General features: G+C 40.6%; 3 protein-coding genes across 4 annotated transcripts; 1 reads left to right on the forward strand and 2 right to left on the reverse strand.

The window, feature by feature from the left end:
* Positions 1–1915: 1915 nt before the first annotated feature.
* LOC117544706 lies at positions 1916–8303 on the reverse strand. 2 transcript variants are annotated; one of them, XM_034214028.1, is made up of 9 exons: positions 8148–8303; positions 5244–5293; positions 4326–4448; positions 4169–4234; positions 3875–3963; positions 3699–3780; positions 3360–3465; positions 2462–2520; positions 1916–2141 (listed from the first exon to the last, which is right to left on the reverse strand). In XM_034214028.1, exons 1-9 carry the CDS (start codon positions 8194–8196, stop codon positions 2049–2051), a joined length of 717 nt encoding a protein of 238 aa, XP_034069919.1. In that variant the 5' UTR covers positions 8197–8303; the 3' UTR covers positions 1916–2048. The 2 variants fall into 2 exon arrangements, with proteins under 2 accessions (XP_034069919.1, XP_034069918.1); XM_034214027.1 differs by lacking the exon at positions 8148–8303 and adding an exon at positions 7620–7808.
* Positions 6002–11173, forward strand: LOC117544707 (repressor of RNA polymerase III transcription MAF1 homolog). Its single transcript, XM_034214029.1, is given in 9 exon segments — positions 6002–6563; positions 6915–7003; positions 8945–9047; positions 9049–9077; positions 9204–9366; positions 9451–9572; positions 9656–9775; positions 9884–9976; positions 10121–11173. Coding segments are annotated over 8 exon segments (738 nt in total). The 5' UTR covers positions 6002–6563; positions 6915–6920; the 3' UTR covers positions 10146–11173.
* Positions 11174–11265: 92 nt separating this feature from the next.
* On the reverse strand, positions 11266–17719 carry arl8 (ADP-ribosylation factor-like 8). Its single transcript, XM_034214030.1, has 6 exons — positions 17296–17719; positions 15259–15319; positions 15018–15165; positions 13965–14048; positions 13672–13823; positions 11266–12899 (listed from the first exon to the last, which is right to left on the reverse strand). Exons 1-6 carry the CDS (start codon positions 17339–17341, stop codon positions 12851–12853), a joined length of 540 nt encoding a protein of 179 aa, XP_034069921.1. The 5' UTR covers positions 17342–17719; the 3' UTR covers positions 11266–12850.
* Positions 17720–17904: the final 185 nt, after the last annotated feature.

Genomic DNA, 17904 nt, shown 5'->3' on the forward strand with positions numbered 1-17904 from the left:
ATGTTATAGTAGAGTATGCCGAATTAAAGATATAGCTATAGTAGGCTATGTCAACAACAAAAAAGTAGAATAAAAGAATCTCAAAATATAGTGAAAATAAGTCATATTATACTATGTAGAAGCTGTACTAGTATATATTAGTGATGGGAATTCCGGCTCTTCTTGGTGAGCCGGATCATTTGGCTCGGCTCACCAAGAAGAGCCGGCTCTTTCGGCTCCCAAACGGCTCTTCAGTTTACCACATATTATACCTTTTAATTAAATCAAATGTAGCCCTATTTTGACTAATGATTTATATGTGTACACATATATCACTTAAATTATTCAATACATCCTTTGTACTGAAGTATTCTAAAGTAAAAATTACATGATTAATATAAATGATTTGCTGTGGCCAATTGTTTTCATTGCATTTACAGACCCGTGTAACTCTCTGATACCACCCAATGAATGCATTGACTTGCTTGTAGAACCACGCTACACAAAACAGATAGCAACACCTATAAAAACCATTTTAAAAAAGGGGCTACTGTATCGACCTATATAAATTATATAAATATAGTTTTTTTTTCAAAATACCAAATAGATCCTGCATTTTAGCCATGCCTCATTTCGCTCTATTTCCTCTTTCCAGCGCTGTTTTTGCAGCGGGCTGATTCTGTGAGCTGCAGCTAACCACGCCCCCCTGCAGGAGAGGGGAGCGTGCTTTAGATCAGCTGCTGGGCTGTCAGAAGAGGGGGAGCAAAAGAGATCTCCGTCCTCCGTGTTTTGTTCTTATAGAAGTAAGAAGAGAAGTAATGGGGCAGAAACCCTCCTTTTTACGCAGCGGTCCAGACATAGACATCAAACGGCGACACATATTCAGTGTGCAGTTACTTTGGCATTAGGGCAGGGATATCTAGATACTTTCCAAGGTTTGACATAATGAATTGTGCTACTTTTAAAGCAAGCAACGATGTTTTCAAATCTGTAATCAAAAAGCTCCTCAAAAACACTATCGAAGCAGTTCCTGCCGTTGCTACGTTAGTTCAAACAGTAACAACGGACTATTTTTCTTGGCGGATGCATGTCCATTTAAATCAATACATAAAACTATTTTTTAAATCAATAAAATCATTTTCTAAATCCATAAAAGCATTTCAATTAATATTGGGAGTCATGTCGTTACTTTGTTGAGAATGTGGCCATGTAATAAGCGGGATAATGTGCACATTGCACAATGTGGCTTCATGCCGATCTAAATCCCTCCGCAAAAAAAAACGGCTCGTTCGCGGGCGAGAGCCGGTGTTGTGTCACATTATGCCTCCCCGTCATGAAATGCCCCCCTTGTCACGGGAACGCGCATTTCTAAATGACACGTTTACACCTTAAAACGATGTTTAAAACGAAAAGTAAACGTTCAGGGTTTTTATTAATGGTAATTTTCAGACTGTGAGTTGTTTAGTGGTAGCTCATAGTCTTGATTCTTCTGGTTTAACTTTTCGCTCCGTATTTGAGGTGTCGAAATTCATTCGTCACTTCCTTTTCAGTTTATCTTTTTTTTTTATCATTATTGTTACGTCCTGTCTGTATAAACGTGCTTTAAAATGTATTGTTTAATTTTACATAGTTGTCATCTAATAATCAAAATATATGTTTACAAATGTTACATAGTCTTTGTCAGCATATTATTAGGTCTATATACGCTATGCGTACAAAATAAAAGTGTGACATTCATGAAACTTGCTCCATTTTTCCATTTATACCCTGAAAAATGCTTGAGGGTGGGATTCATAGAAACCTCTTTTGGGGGGGGGGGGGGCATTTTATGACAGGCCTGTCCATCACAATATGCCCCCCCTTGCTATCTTACAAAATAAAAGTGTCACATTCATGAAACTTGCTCCATTTATTGGTACCAGTCCTAGAACCATACCCTGAAAAATGCTTGACGGTGGGATTCATAGAAACATCTTTTGGGGTGGGGTACATTTTATGACAGGCCAAACAATAGTTAATTGCATTGGTTGAAATGACAGTGGACAGTTAATGATGGTTCCTTCGGGGCATCATGTGCATCCAGGGCACAAGTATGGTTGAGCCACTGGAGGCCTTTGTACACATTGGTGGTGGTACCACCGCTGACAAATGTCACAGCAAATCTGAGAAAACAATAAATACTTGTTATGTAAGGTATGCATTATTTTTATGATAATAGCATATCTCTAATGTATTTCCCACTAACATTCTAACCATTCCTTCAATAATCGAAATCTTTCAAAAACATAAATGTTGTGTTATGAGAAACAAAGAAATGTTCAACAAAAATGTATGGAAAAACAAGCAAAACATTAATCCTTTATCAGTGAATTCTGAAGATGCCAAATATAGTAGCAATTATCAATGCAAATGTTATGTTGATAAAGTCTGGAAACATATTTCTGCTAATTTTCTTTATTTGTAATGTGCAATAGGAAATTACCCAATGTTGTTCATCCTGCTCCTCCACCCCGCAGTAAAAGCAAAGCCTGCTTAGATCATCTGTTGAGACAACAAGTAATCAATATCTTCAGATCAACTACATTGCAGATTTGGGGTCAAGGTGACCCATTCCAATTTTTGACTAAAAGGTCAATTATATAAGGACACATTTGTTGTGGTCTTTTATTATTTTGTGTGAAGAAAAGGCAAAACACACACAAACACATAGATTTTCTAAATTATTAAATCTGAGCACAGAGGAGCCATCTGCTCCTTCTTTCACTCTCTCCTTACCCTCTGTAGAATGGGAACCTGCACAATGTCATTACAAAACATCCAAAAACTTATTTCGCACTGTACGCATCAATTTAAGTTTGGTTCTCATGGTTCTTTTGTTGTTCATCACATGTATTAGCTTTACAGCTTTGATTATAATAAGTTCAAGGTAAAAATTAACTGAGGATATCAGTTAAACTAAAAGTAATACACACCAATGAGCACATTGAAAGGAGGAAGATGTGGAAATCTCACATCTTAAATAAACCGCAGAATTGAAAGGGTGTGTTAGAGTGTGATGTGTGTAGCCTATATGAAATTGCAGTTGAAGATGCCTGCCTGCGATGCTTCATATGTTATCTGTTTGGAGTTGAGATACACAATATACTGTATGTAGTGACTATTTACCCTAATCTATACTTAAGCCACTGTGTTGCTTTTAAAACCCTGATAATGTCCCTGGTCAATATTAACCCAACAGTACCAATGGTCCAAGCAGTGATACAAACAAACAATTTGCATGGCACATTATTAATATAAGGTTATTGATGCATACTTATGAGATACAATTAATAAAAGTAACTACATGAAGTCATTGACAATGTTGAGAAAAGGTAACAAACCAGGTTCTCTGAGGAGAGAAGTAGCAATGTCCAGCCTCAGCTCGTGCACTGCCTTCTGTGAGCTTTCAAACTCAATTGCCTCCCCCAGTAAAATGTTCTCTGCAAACTGAAGAGAACCTTGATTAGTATATGGACTGCATGGTCTATGATTTTACCCTCAAATGGAATACAGACAAATGACCCAACAGATTTAAAGAATGACATGTTGTATATGTGTAGTTTGACACAATTCAATACATCTTTGATCAAGATGTATAAAAGCAAGTCAAGATATTCAGTCTAATTGCTACTGAATTTGAGTTTGAGAGTAATGTTTGGCTAAATGCATTTCACACTCACTTTTAAGTCTTGTTGGCGATTATGGGGGAGGGTGCTGCATGTCCACCTTGACACCTTGCAGCCTTTCATCCTCATAAAGGCTCTACAGTATGTAGATAGTACATGTGTCAAGATGCAGCACATCATTGTCAAAAAACTCATACAACACCGGAACTAGTACACTGTATCAAATGTACCTTGTAGACTGTAGGCACACCTTCATTTTGCCTTTCCCTTCTCCAAGTGGATCCAAGAAGAGGGTTTTCTTCTCATGGGGGTACATTACCTTTTATTATTCACATGGAAACACAACATGCATTAGGCAGGAACCATACATTAGGCAGGTACGATGTAGGGTATTGTTTAGATGTTATCAATAATAAGTGACAGCATGTATGTGTGGCCTGGTTATCTTGCAAATCACTAATTATATATGGTGTATACAGCACTATAGATACAGATTGGAGCTTAAAATATGCTCCTATTCTCACCACCAACATCCAGTGATGGTTCTCGTTCACAATTCCCACGATGACTGTGTGTGCCATTGGATCAACCTGAGAGTAGTTGCAAAAGTATTACATTCCTGTTGAAAAATGCACATTTGCAACATTTACAAATGCAAAGTCATTCCAATCATGTACATACCCGGATTCTTCCAAATTTGTGTTTCCAGATGGCGGTCATAGCGTAGCTGTCAATAACAGCTGCTTGACCGTCATTGCGCTGGTTGAATTTTCTTACAATGAGTGTAAGGTAGGCATTGATCACCTTTGAGAAAAATGATCACAATGTATTAAAAAGAGGCATGTTTACTGTAATACTATCAACTACATTGTTGTAACGTCACTGAATTAATAAATGGAGCAAGTTTCATGAATGTCACACTTTAATTTTGTAAGATAGCAAGGGGGGGCATATTGTGATGGACAGGCCTGTCATAAAATGCCCCCCCCCCCCCCCCCCCCCCCCCCCAAAAAAAAGAGGTTTCTATGAATCCCAACCTCAAGCATTTTTCAGGGTATGGTTCTAGGACTGGTACCAATAAATGGAGCAAGTTTCATGAATGTCACACTTTTATTTTGTACGCATAGCATATATAATAATATGCTGACAAAGACTATGTAACATTTGTAAACATATATTTTGATTATTAGATGACAACTATGTAAAATTAAACAATACATTTTAAAGCACGTTTAACAGGACGTAACAATAATGATAAAAAAAAAGATAAACTGAAAAGGAAGTGACGAATGAATTTCGACACCTCAAATACGGAGCGAAAAGTTAAACCAGAAGAATCAAGACTATGAGCTACCACTAAACAACTCACAGTCTGAAAATTACCATTAATAAAAACCCTGAACGTTTACTTTTCGTTTTAAACATCGTTTTAAGGTGTAAACCTATGGTGTAAACGTGTCATTTAGAGGTGTAAACGTGTCATTTAGACACGCGTTCCCGTGACAAGGGGGGCATTTCATGACGGGGAGGCATAATGTGACACAACACCGGCTCCCGTCGTTCACTTAAAAGAGCCGGCTCTTTAAGGCTGATGCTCACCAGATGGTCGACCACCTCTGCCTCTCGCCTCTGCTGGGGCCAGTTATTTTCTGAGGCACAACAAATGCAGGACGAAAAAGACAATGACAGCATGAAGTAATTGCGCATAAGAAAACAATGCAATACAGTTATTGGTATTTGTTTCAGTAAACATATTTATTTCAGATACTTATAGTTAACGTTTTTACGCTCTAATGGCTCCGACTAGAATGACAAATAGCGTTAGTTCCGCCTATTCCGTCAGCCAATAAATCGTTTAATCATAAACTTTTCTTTTTTTTCAGGGGGTCCAAAGTCAGTGTTAGGGGGGCACTTAATAATAACTGGAGTTCAAATAACAAACTGGAACTTTTAATTAATGAGGAAACAGCAGGCCAGTGACTATTTCAACTATCTATTTTACTCAGGAAAAGACTGTAAATATATGGATTTATTTGTGTTGATAGCCATTTTCGTTGGAACGGACTGTTCTTAATCCTAGAGATATAGGTTTCGAATTGGAAACATACAGGTCTTAAATAAAGCAAAACAACTCTTACTGCGCAATTCTCGTTTTATCAGCTGCGTTGCAATAAGCAGCCAAAACATTTGACGTTCTTATTATACATCCATGCATTTGACACAGTTCTGGCCTCGAAATTGACCGAACAACATTTAACCAATCACATCAGTTGTCATTTATGTTGACAACCAATCATGATATGACTTTTGGTAAGGTGGGCGTATTCATAAGCCTAGTATATATAAGCGAAAAGGGGCAGGGTTACAATACAGTAGGTTCCGCTGTTTTCGAGAGAGTAGATGTGTTTTTGAGGTATTAAACGATTTAGAGAACTCTTGAGCCGTTTCGGTCAATTATACGCTTAGGTAGCTCGTTAGTTGCCTCTCTTCTGATCGAGTCGCTTAGAAAAAAGCGACTTGATTTAGCTAATAATCGCCTTTTAGTAAATTCAGGTCGAAAGGGATGCCGCTGCAGACAGACTCCGACGGACGCAAGCAGTCTTTGGATTTAATCTCATCGCATTTAATCGGGAAGAGCAGTTTTTCTATAAATTGTAAAAGCCTCAGTATAACACATCCTCGACCTAGTGCTATTGAAAGATGCTTAAGCTCGAGTGCGAATTAATAGCTTTTCTTTGAAGTAAAGAGAGAAGCGTCAATAATCAGCAAGCTAAACGCTAGCTATCGTAGCTGGTCATCAACAAAGCGGGGATCGTTAATCTCTTGCCGTAAGGAGTAACCAGATAGGCGAAGAAGAAGAGTGTCTACGGCTTGCCAATTGAACACGTTATTTTCTGCCTGTGCTGAAAATATTGCTCGGTAAGTGAATTGTGTTTTAACATCGATGTACAGAACCAGGAAGACGATTAGTCAACTTCGACTGAACGGGGTGGGGGAGGGGCGGTGTACAGCAAGAGGAAATTGTTTTTATGGTAAAGGGCTAAATCGACCATCGCGGGGCGCTGTAGCCCCCCTGTGAATGTTATTATTTACCGACTCCATTTATTTGGTATTAAACGGAAAGCAGTAACAACTGTATCGTTACAAATTGTATGTAACTACGTCACAATAGTAAGCAGCTTGTTCGTGTAATACATTGAGTGAACGTCTATGTAACGCTAGTTTTCTTAAGTGTTACAACATTTAACTTTATTCTTCTTTTGTAACCAGACCACAATGAAGCTGTTGGAAAGCTCCAGCTTTGAAGCCCTTAGCTCCCGACTGTGTGTTGAAACCGGAGAGTCTCGCATCCTTGGCAGGTAAAGGCACCATGAACAACTGAACACAATACTGTAATATAAGCTAGTTTAACATTTTACTGCAACATACTTTTATATCTGGGACTATAGTTGTTATTAGCTGTTATTATTGTGTTTTGCACAGACTTAACACACACACATTAGTCCCAGGGAGATGTATGGCTGGGTGATGTGAAGAAAAATAGTTTTATATATAAAGGCCAATAATAGAACAGTATGTTTAGAAAAGCACCTCACTCTACTGTAATTAAGCCTGTAGAAGACAACACAGTGCTATGCCCAGGTCACCTGTTTCTGCAGGAACAGTCAGACTTTAGAGGGAGAAACACTGGAGCCCTTTCCTGGTATCAGGTCATTAAACATGCATGAGAGGTGTGGCTGGTTTATAGATCACTGACTGCTCATAAACGGGGGTAGTAGGGCAAACAAGTTCCTGCATGCAATGTACAATTGTGATAACAGTAGTCTGTTACCTTAGAGCTCATACTGAAAGTGAAACTGACAGTGCATGTTTTTAAATGACCAAACCTAGGTTATGTAAGGCCGTCAGCTCAGCAGGCTTACAGTGACAGTGTACTTGCATAAAGGGCGGTGGGCTGTGGAGTTATGCAGTTACCCAGTCTGAGTGTGGGTGCTGAATCTGAGCTTTTGTACTGGTTGTGACCTGGGGTGACGGCACATCCCGTCCTTTCACACCACTCTGTGGCTATTTTAGAGACAGAGTGAAGAGTGTTATTAGAGAGTAGGTACATGTACACACAACATATATAATAATACTGCATGATGGCTGCTGGAGCTGCCAAGGCTTAGGGGATTAGTGAGACAGCAGCAGGGCATCCACGCTGCAGGTTTTAACAACACATGTAGCCACAGATGTACTGTTTATATTCTACATATGAGCCTATGATTCAAACACACGTTAAAACTCAGCAATATTGCACTATCATTTACTAAATGCATAAAACTAAACTTAAAGAGCACAGCTGGGGCCTTCTGTACATGTCATTTGATTTGTGCAAAAAAAGATTAATAATAAACGGTGCAAAAATACATTAAAACATAAATGAATATGTTTGTAGCTATTGTAAGAGTTGTGTACAGATGTTAAAAGAGCTTGTTGCCATCACATCTTTTTTTAAATAACCTTCATCGTGTTGATAGTCCTCACTCGGCTCTAGTTTCTGCTCTGTCATCTGGTTACAGTGTTTAGTCGGCAGGTCAGCTGTGTTCCGTATGTGTGTGGAAAAACCAGGGCACTTATTTCCACTGTGGTGTCGCTGCCAGCCGGCGTCCTATTATTAGACTGGTAAGGGTCTCAGTAGTGCGTCTATCTTAAGTTGCGCAACCTTTGCTCTTGTGTAACCCATAGGTGGGGGAAGGCAAAATAAACAACTCCAGTCTGCTTCACTCACAGTGACACAGTGTACAGTGGCGTCTGACCCAGAGTCATGAAGGAGCAGGCAGGAAACCTTTAGCTCTTGTCAGCTGTTTCTGCAGATATGGCTCCAGGGGGAAAGACAAGGGCAATCTATTCTAACTGAAAATTGGGTTATAGAGATCTTGCATTCCACTTAATCCATTTAACAGTTCAAATATCAGAAATGCCACTAGTTTGTTCCCCCAAATAAGAGATTACTAAAAGTGATAAAGCCAGTTAAAAAAACACAGAAATAACAACATTTAGTCTGCTAGTTTTCTATTCTATAATATAATGTCCTACATTATTTATTTGGTTACTGGTGAGGTACATTTGGTGCATTAATACCCTGATTTGCTCCTGTTGTGTAATTGTGTGTTTAAGCCTAATGGGCTATTAAAGTAATCTTAGGGGATTTTGCAAACACTTTCACTTCTGTAATCCCTTCCATTATGTTTACAGCACAAGGGCAATCTATTCTAACTGATACACAACATTACATTATGTATATGTCTGCCCTGCAGGATGGAGAGCTACTCCTGTAAGATGGCAGGGGATGACAAACATATGTTCAAGCAGTTCTGCCAGGAGGGCGAGCCTCATGTGCTGGAGGCTCTCTCCCCCCCCCCAGTCCACCAGCGCCACCAGCCCTTCACAGTGAGTACTACAATAGAGGATAATGCCGTGTTTCTGAACAGAAGACCACCAGCCGTTAGTGAGATGAGATAGTAGGGATTTGACCTTTTTTTTTTTTAAATGTACCTCTGTATATTTCCCGTGCAGGCTGGGGAAGAGCAGTGAAGACGGGGAGAACCCGCTCAGTGACAAGTGTTGCAGGAAGACTCTTTTCTACCTCATCACCACGCTCAACGAGTCCTTCCGGCCCGACTACGACTTCAGCGCCGCCAAGGCCGAAGAGTTCAGCCGAGAGCCCAGCATCAACTGGGTCAGCATCCTGCTCTGAATACATGTCACAGATACGTTGAACTCAACACCAAGACAAAAACATAACTGTCCGACCTTTCTTCAGGTGGTGAATGCCGTGAACAGCAGCTTGTTCTCAGCTGTTGGAGAGGAGTTTAACTCTCTGGGGCCGGAGCTGTGGAACGCCATCGACCAGGAGATCAACCTGCAGGGCTGTGACTTCTACAGGTGTGTGTGTTACATGCATTATTATATAGCAGATCATCTGTTCCGTGTGGATGTTTTTCTAAGCTCTTATTGTGTCTCCTTAGCTACAACCCTGATCTGGACTCTGATCCTTTTGGTGAAGAGGGGAGCCTCTGGTCCTTCAACTACTTCTTCTATAACAAGAAACTCAAGAGGATTGTGTTTCTCACATGTCGCTCCGTCAGGTCAGCACCTGAGGCATCATCCTCTTGGTTTAAATAAATCCGTTTCTGAAAGACGGCAGATCATTTAGCATACATGGGATGGTGTACAATTCTTTTTCATACCTGCAGTGTCTTGAGTGGCTATGGCCGGGACTCACATGACAACGAGCTGGACATGGAGCTGGATGACGAGGAGGAAATGGATGGCTTCACTTTGGACAGGTGAGACAAAGTCCATTATTCTGATTTACAATATTGACTTGAAAATATGCCGGTGTAAAGCACTGAAACATACCTTTTGTTCTATGATGGAAGAACATGTGAATTAGCTTATTTTGCATTAACATTGTTCTCTTCTTCTCCCAGGTTCCCCAGAGTTCTGTGCGTGTGATTCTGCCTGCAGGACACGCCTCGGCCAAACAATATCTTGACTTTTCCTCCTCCCTCCATTTTCGCCCTCATGTTCCCTTTTATTTTTGTATTTAGCGGCCTCATTCAAAGCCATTTTCACGCTTTAGACAAATGCATGTTTGAAGCCTTCTCTGTGTACCGTGAGACGGTGGACATTTATTTAAACCCTGCGGTAACTTTAAGGCTCCTCTTTCTCCTGTATGAAGGCACACAGACTCATTTACAGGCTTCTCTGCACCGGCAACATTTCCAAAAAGAAAGAAGAAGGTGTTGTAATGGATAAACAACAAAGACTGTAGGGGTGTTTCTTGCAAATGATGTCACAAAGAGGAGTCCAGAAAACACCAGCATCATAAAAAGACATTTGATGATATTCCTACATTGGAAGGGGCTGGGCTGAAAGACCCAGTAGAGACTGGTTTCCTGTTCAGAGGAGAATTGTTTCGTTGTTGCCAGTTTTTGTGTGACAGTGATCTTACTGTGACAACCTTTTCAGCACTGAGTTTGACATTTAAAATCATCGCTGCATTTCTAACTGAAACTTGTATTGTTGAATGTTATTACTGCGAACGCTCGTCTGTAGGGAACTCTTGGCATCTCGGTTGCAGCTTAGACAACATGTCAGCGTTTAACAAATGTCCCATAGTTTTTGCTTCAATCCCCATTTACAAAGTTCCATTTTATATGTAGTTGATTTTCCAATCCAGTATTTTTTCACTCTTCCTCTTTACTGATTTATTCCTATTTAACCCGTTTCTAAACGTCTATCTTGCCAGTTTTTTCTTTGCTCTGACCTCAGTGTAAAGGCTTCATTGAATGAATGTATAGTACCATTTAGAGAAAAAACATAACTGTAAAATTGCTATGTTGTACATTGTTTTATAGAAATCGAGAAGCTCCTTTTACTTTCCTTACAAGTGGTTAGGAGTTGTCTTTTCTTGACTTCTCTGTGCTTCATTTGATTGGCCAATATATTACAGATGTTAATAAAACGTTGTTTGAATCAAACTCAGAAGTATCCTGGTTTGGCATTTATTTCCCAAAGATTTTAGTCCAAGGTTGATTTCAGACATGCTAAAAAGAAACTGATGTGTTCTGGCTCAAAGTTCAAAACAAACTTTTATTGAAAAATAAAAACTGAATTCCAGTACATGACCGGGACTGGACCACCATACTGATAGTATAAGATCAGTTCCCTTGCTTTGTAATCAAGGTAAAAGCTGTAGACCTCAATGCTGCACCCTTTTTCCTCTTTGTGTTAAAATACCTTGCCCCACAACAAATACACTGTAGAGACCCTGAGGCCCTCCCTGACCAAGATGGACACCAGTTCTTCACCACAGTTGGGATTCAAACTCAATGAAACTCATGCACCTCACACTTTTTGGCCACTGTGGAACTTGCAAAAGGTAGACATGGTTTCAAAGTGACGCGTGCATAGATCTGTTACCAAGGAATTCTTATACCAGGTCAAAGAAGGAAATAAGGGTAAAAATCATGGGCAGACTTTTCAGATTCATACACATACTATCCTCCAGACACTCACAATAGCATGGTTAAGGCTGAGGATCAAGTAATAGACCTAAATGATGGCCAAAATATTAAGATAAAATGATCTTAATGCTACTTAGTCCAGATGGCTGCAGAGAATCAACTTCCCCATAAATGTGTGGCACATCGATGAGGCTGGCTAATTCTGGCGGCTTTGTTTAAAAAGTACAAAATGTTTAAAAGTGGAATATATTCTGCAGGAAATGACTGAAATGTTTGTATGACAATGTCAAACACACTTGCAGCACCAAAGATCATCTGTTAATACAGATGCTCACTCGCCACGAGAAAACATTCTTAAAAAGAATACAATTAAATAAAAAACATAATGCATCATTGACAAAACATAGTGTTTACATTTAAAATACTGCCATTAAAAAGGGAGCATTGTACCTGCATATGAATTCCATTTATTTAATTCTTTGCAAAATTAAATAAATGGCTAAAGTGAGGGTCAGAAAAGGTTGAATCTACACCATGTGGCTCAAATACATACAAGTACAAGCTCAGAGTTAATAAAGGGAGATTTGTATTTGACCACGTTTCAATACGGCACCGTAAGACCTAGAGAGAGAATAACCACCGACAATGTAGCTTATGAAACTGAAATGTGTAACAGATATTAATGGCTGTGCTAAAAATGAAAACATTATTCTGAAACACCTCCGTAGCGCCACCATTCCCCCTGAAAATGTTACAATACTGCTTGTAATCCCATTGTCTAGTCCATTTGTACCTGAACATGAACAAACTTGTATAGAGGCAAAAAAAAACGATATTAATAATAGAGCTTGATGGCTCATGATATGAAATGGTGCGAGGTGACATGATATGTATTTAGTGTGAAGGATGTCCAGTGCACACCTGCTTTGCACTTGGACATACTCTTAACTCATCTCAAGGATCTTCTTCCCCTCCTCTGCAGAAAAAGCCACTGTTTGTTCCAGATAACCAGCGAGGTTCCCCAGTTCAGGTCAGGTCACGTTTCGACTTGGAGAGACACCGGCTCCACTGTGCATGTGTTAATAACCCTCCGGAAGTCAATGTTTGTCATTAAAAAAATATAAAGCAACGATAAGCAAGTGAGGAGAAGCTGACGTAGCCAGGTCATCAGGCCGTAGAGGGGGCGAGGGGCTATCTGAGGCCGGCCCGCGAGGTCATCCACTCCAGGCCTTGGCATAAACTGGAGGAACAAAAAGAGGCGTCAGAAAGGAGGAACAAATTCTTTAGACAGAAGACTACATCAAGGATGTTTTAATAGCGTAGCACATTTCCCCTAGCTGCACTAAATATTTACACAAAACACATGGACGGATATATTTACTGTTCTTCCCGTCTGTGCTGAGGAAACATGTCAAGCTTCAGGGTACAGTGACATCTGGTGGTTAACAGAGCTCACTGCAGCGCTACAACATCGGTTACAAACACCTGGTTACAATCTCAAATATGTGAATTAAAAGTGTTATTTATTAAATGTATTATTGTTTTGTGCTCAACTGGAAAATGCTCACATTGTTGTAAAATGTTCTGTAGTAAATAAATAAGCACATGCCAGTCTAATCACATGGTAGACATGCTACAGCTTACATGAATTGCACTGCAATATGTTGCGGTTTAAGAAAGACATTCATTAAAATACCATTATGATAATGCTTGGTAACAGACTGAGATCATTCTCTATGTATGGTGAACATTCCCCTTTCTTCTTATCCTACTCATGTACACAAACAGTGTATTTAAAACAATTTTGCCTCTGTATACTCAAAACTAATCCAAGTTTGCACACAAGAGAATAACTTCCTAAACTGCTGTCACATTAAAATGTGACAACACGTCTTTTCATCAATGTTGCATTGCGTTAAGTTGTTTTATCCTTTATATGATACATGGTATTGATTATATAAGCTCAGCCAGCTATCCTGCTAACACACAGATATGATAAACATGAGTCTCACCCCTCTCCTGTAAGTGCGCAGCAGGACTGTATGTGCCAGGGGTGATCTTTGATGGAGCTCAGGCTGAGGTATTTGGAGATCTCCGCTGCAGACATACAGCCCTTCATATCCTGCTTATTGGCAAATATCAGCACGGCTGCTTTCCTCAGGTCCTGAGGGGAGAACACGAAACAATGAAACCATAAACATGCCACCTTTTGAAGCTCTAAACAATGAAATGGGGAAGGGGCTGTGCTTGGTGGAAACCCGCAGTCTTCTTTATGGCCATACAAAGACGTGTTAAGATGTTTTACCTCGTGAGCCAACATCCTGTAGAGCTCCTCTTTAGAGATGGCCAGCCTCTCTCTGTCGGTGCTGTCCACCACCAGAATGATGAACTGCAGAGTAGGAGGCAAACATCACACTTCTCAAAAACACATTTACAGAAATCAAGTGCAACACAGCAGGAGGGCACTTCCGGGGCCAAGGGCCTCACAGTGGGTTCTGGTGACTGCTGTTTTGAATGAGAGAGGGTGACCCTGTCTGACATGTTAATGTTGCCGAGATGTGAGAGGCGCCATTAAAAGGAAAAAGCTTCAGCAACACGCGTTCTCTAACATGACTGTGACCCACGTCACAGCCGGGGATCTACATGAGTGTGACACCGCTTCACTGTGGAGTGAAAGACTGCAGTTACCATAGTTACTCTAGGGTTAGTACATTATATGGCTTCTTTAGTAACTGTAAGGCTCCTAGCAACTCTATTGTAAAAGGTATTTAGAGCTACTCTGCCATTAAGATTCTTAAGTGCAAACATTGGTGGGTTTTTAGTTTACTATTGTAATAAGTCTACATTCACTTTTTATAAGATGGTAAAGTTATCTGGTTTGTCAAACCTCTATTGGGGGAAAAAGGATGGAAATGTTTGAACAACCACAACAGGCTGCTCAGTCTGCTGTCGAACAGGTTTGAGCTTTTTAGCAGAGACATGTTAGAGAGCAAGAGTGGAGGAGTTTCGCACGTGAGATAAGGCGTTTGCTTTTGCCTCGAACAGTGAATGGAAATGAAAAGAAGGGTTGAACGCAGGCTGGATATCGCACGTCCTAGAGGAAAGTTAGATTCTGTAAGTCACATCTGCCTCCGCCATGCCTCTCCCGTTCTTCTTCTCCTTTCTCCAAAACACTGCAGAGGCTGACCCCTGCTTTGACGTTCAGACGGCCCCCTTTGTGAAGGCTGACCCCTGACATTGGGCGGTCCCCGCTGCCGTCTGTGCTCTGAACAAACACACCAGCTGGACAATACTTCTGTTCCCCTCATGGGATAGAAATAGTTCAGAGTGTACGACATGAGTTGCTTGTTTTTCTCACCTCTGTATTGGAGTAGTAGGTGTTCCAGGAGGACCTGAGGGACTCCTGTCCTCCTATATCCCACATCAGAAAGTGAGTGTTCTTCACCACTATCTCCTCCACATTGCTCCCGATGGTGGGTGACGTGTGCACGACCTCATTCATCAAACTTTGGAAGGAAAGAATCAGTTAGTTTTTGCTGGCAAAGGAAAACTGACCAAAAAAGGTTCCAACTGTACATTTTTTAAACAAAATGACTTACAACTGGTAGAGGATGGTGGTTTTTCCTGCGTTATCCAATCCAACAATTATAACCTTGTGCTCTGCAAAAAGAAATACAGTATTCCATAAACTTCAAGAGGACATTGTTATCAAGAAAACACTAGTGCCATAAAGTACATCGTGTCCCTGTCTATACAATGCATTACTTCTTTGCTGCCTATTCAAAAATAATACGTTTATTCTAAAACTTCATGACCTCTTTCCCCGCAGCGGCGCTCAAACTGCAGGACTTCTTTCCATTCATAAAAACCAGCTAGCACAGTTCGTAACAGCACAGGCACTGTAGGCCATGAAGCAGACTAAATCCCAAATCAGAGCTGACACGGAAATGCCAACATATCCCACTTTAGTGTTTTGACTCGTCCGCCCTCCTGAGGCCTCTGGCAGCGGAGGAGGAAGGAACTCTGGTCAGAGGGCTCCAGTCCGGACAGATTCTGAGCACCAAACTCGTTTCGGGGGGGTCACTGCATGTCTATTGCTTCCCTGTGAGGATCCCCGTTACATTGATCACATCGGAGTACTCTCCTTTTCAACAACTCCTAACAGTGTGTTCTACGAGCTGAAACATGTTCCTGCAGCACATCTCTAACCCCAGGTTGGGTCCTTCCTTCTAAATGTATAATGTCAGTGCGAACAAACTAGATGTCGATTTTAGAAGTCAATAATTGATTCGAGTGGATTATTTGAAAACAGCTTTCCAAGCAGAACACTTACAGGTTACTAATTCCTTAAGGATGCATGTGTTTCTCCTGTATGTACCTTTAAGTGGTGAAACTGCACCTCAGGAGTAATAGCTAGACTTCCTTTAGAACACAGCAGCAAACATTTTCAGAAAAGAATAAAACATAAAGACACATCTATAGTGATATTTCACAATTGCCAGCACTAGTTTTTAGACACTACATTTGAGGTGACTTAACTACTGTTATGATTGCATGTTTTAAGTTATGACTGTGATCCTCACACTGCCACTTAGACTTTGAACCCTTCAAATGAATGAAACTTGACACCAGGAACAGTGTAATCCAGAATTAGGCAGGGAGTAGGAATCCTTCTCTGCTATCCTCAGAGCCGAGAACAATTCAACACATGCCAAAGGAATTAAGGCAAGAGGGAGTTCCCTTGTGAAAACAATGATCTTTACACTATGATATGAAAATGCACCGTTAGTTACCCTTAAGCATGAAATAACACACACTTAAAATCCCTTTCTTATTCCCTCCTCCCAGCGAAAAGATACTTACTCACACATTGAAAACAAACTGCTCTAAAGTCTAGTTGAACACTTCAATACCTTACAGGCTTACACCACGAGAAGACTCACTGACTACATACTTACAAATCAAACAAAGCACCCCCTTACTTTGTTCCCTGCAGATGAAAGTGGAACAATGTTCCACCTGAGCAATATTTTGTATATTTGCAATAAAGCACACACATACGATACAATATGGGTATTCTAGTTGTAAAGGGTGGGATTAGCTAGCCTTTCTGTTGCCTTAATCTCGGTGTCTTTGTTGTGCTTTTCCTTTGTTTTTTCACTCAATTCTAAAATGAGCAACAACTGCATAATTATTATGTTAAAGTCACATACATACAATAATGATGGAGCTTACATTGTGAAGCAAATTACACAATAAATATAACATTTTCATTAAATTACTTTTTAGAAACTCAGGGGAAAGTTATGTAATGTCACCCGAAAAAACAACTGGCTGAATACACGCTTACAGACTTAGTTTGACTTACATTAATCATATTAGTTGACCCAGTGATAAACAGATACGTATTTGGGGTGGCACTGAAGTTGTAGAGGTTGTTTTGCATTGCGAGTTAGACAAAGGCAGCTCAGATGGCAGAGTCCTGAAGTCACGGAGAGATGTAGCGAGATAATTCAGACCCCATCTGTTATTATGGGTCTTGCTGCTCACTTTATGCTAACGGTCTAACACTTATTATCCTCGGTTGAGTAGCTAGCGGGAGGTTAGTGAGCCGTAACAATTGTACCGACACCCACCTTGGTTACAGAAGAAGCTCCACAGTTTGGCGAATATGACGCCCATTGTATAGGTTAACGTCTTCCCGTAGTTCCGTCAGTAGAGTGGGCAGCAGCACCGAGCTTCTCCACTCTCAAATGCACACCGTACAGTCCGCGGCTGGCTGCGGCTAGCTAACATTAGCTGGATGATCTCTTGTCCGCAAAACACCTCACCGACCTTTTGAACGCGGACTCCATGCGCTCCGGTTAGCTAACGCGAGGATAAAATGTTGGAACGTAACATAGACTTTATATATTCTTGTCGAGTGGCTCAGGGAGACGTTGAAGCCTCCACAAATCGTATAAACAGGCTGAGAAGTGCGGCACTGTGTTGACTCTGCTCGCACGGCTTCTTCTGCCCGTTGGCTGCTGGCAGTGGTTTGCTGAAAAAAGCAACCCCAGCTATTCAGTTGTCTTCCAACGTGATGACGTCATGGCGTGTACACGTTGGCCTTTTTTTGGGACAGCATTTTAAGACACAAAAACACAGGAAGGGAACAGACCTAAATATAACACAATTACAATACTTCAAAAAAAATAAGCCTACTTGGTTGTAGGCGCAGTAAAACATGCAATACTTTTCCTTTC

Source organism: Gymnodraco acuticeps, unplaced genomic scaffold (assembly GCF_902827175.1).
Source record: "Gymnodraco acuticeps unplaced genomic scaffold, fGymAcu1.1, whole genome shotgun sequence".
NCBI lineage: Eukaryota > Metazoa > Chordata > Actinopteri > Perciformes > Bathydraconidae > Gymnodraco > Gymnodraco acuticeps.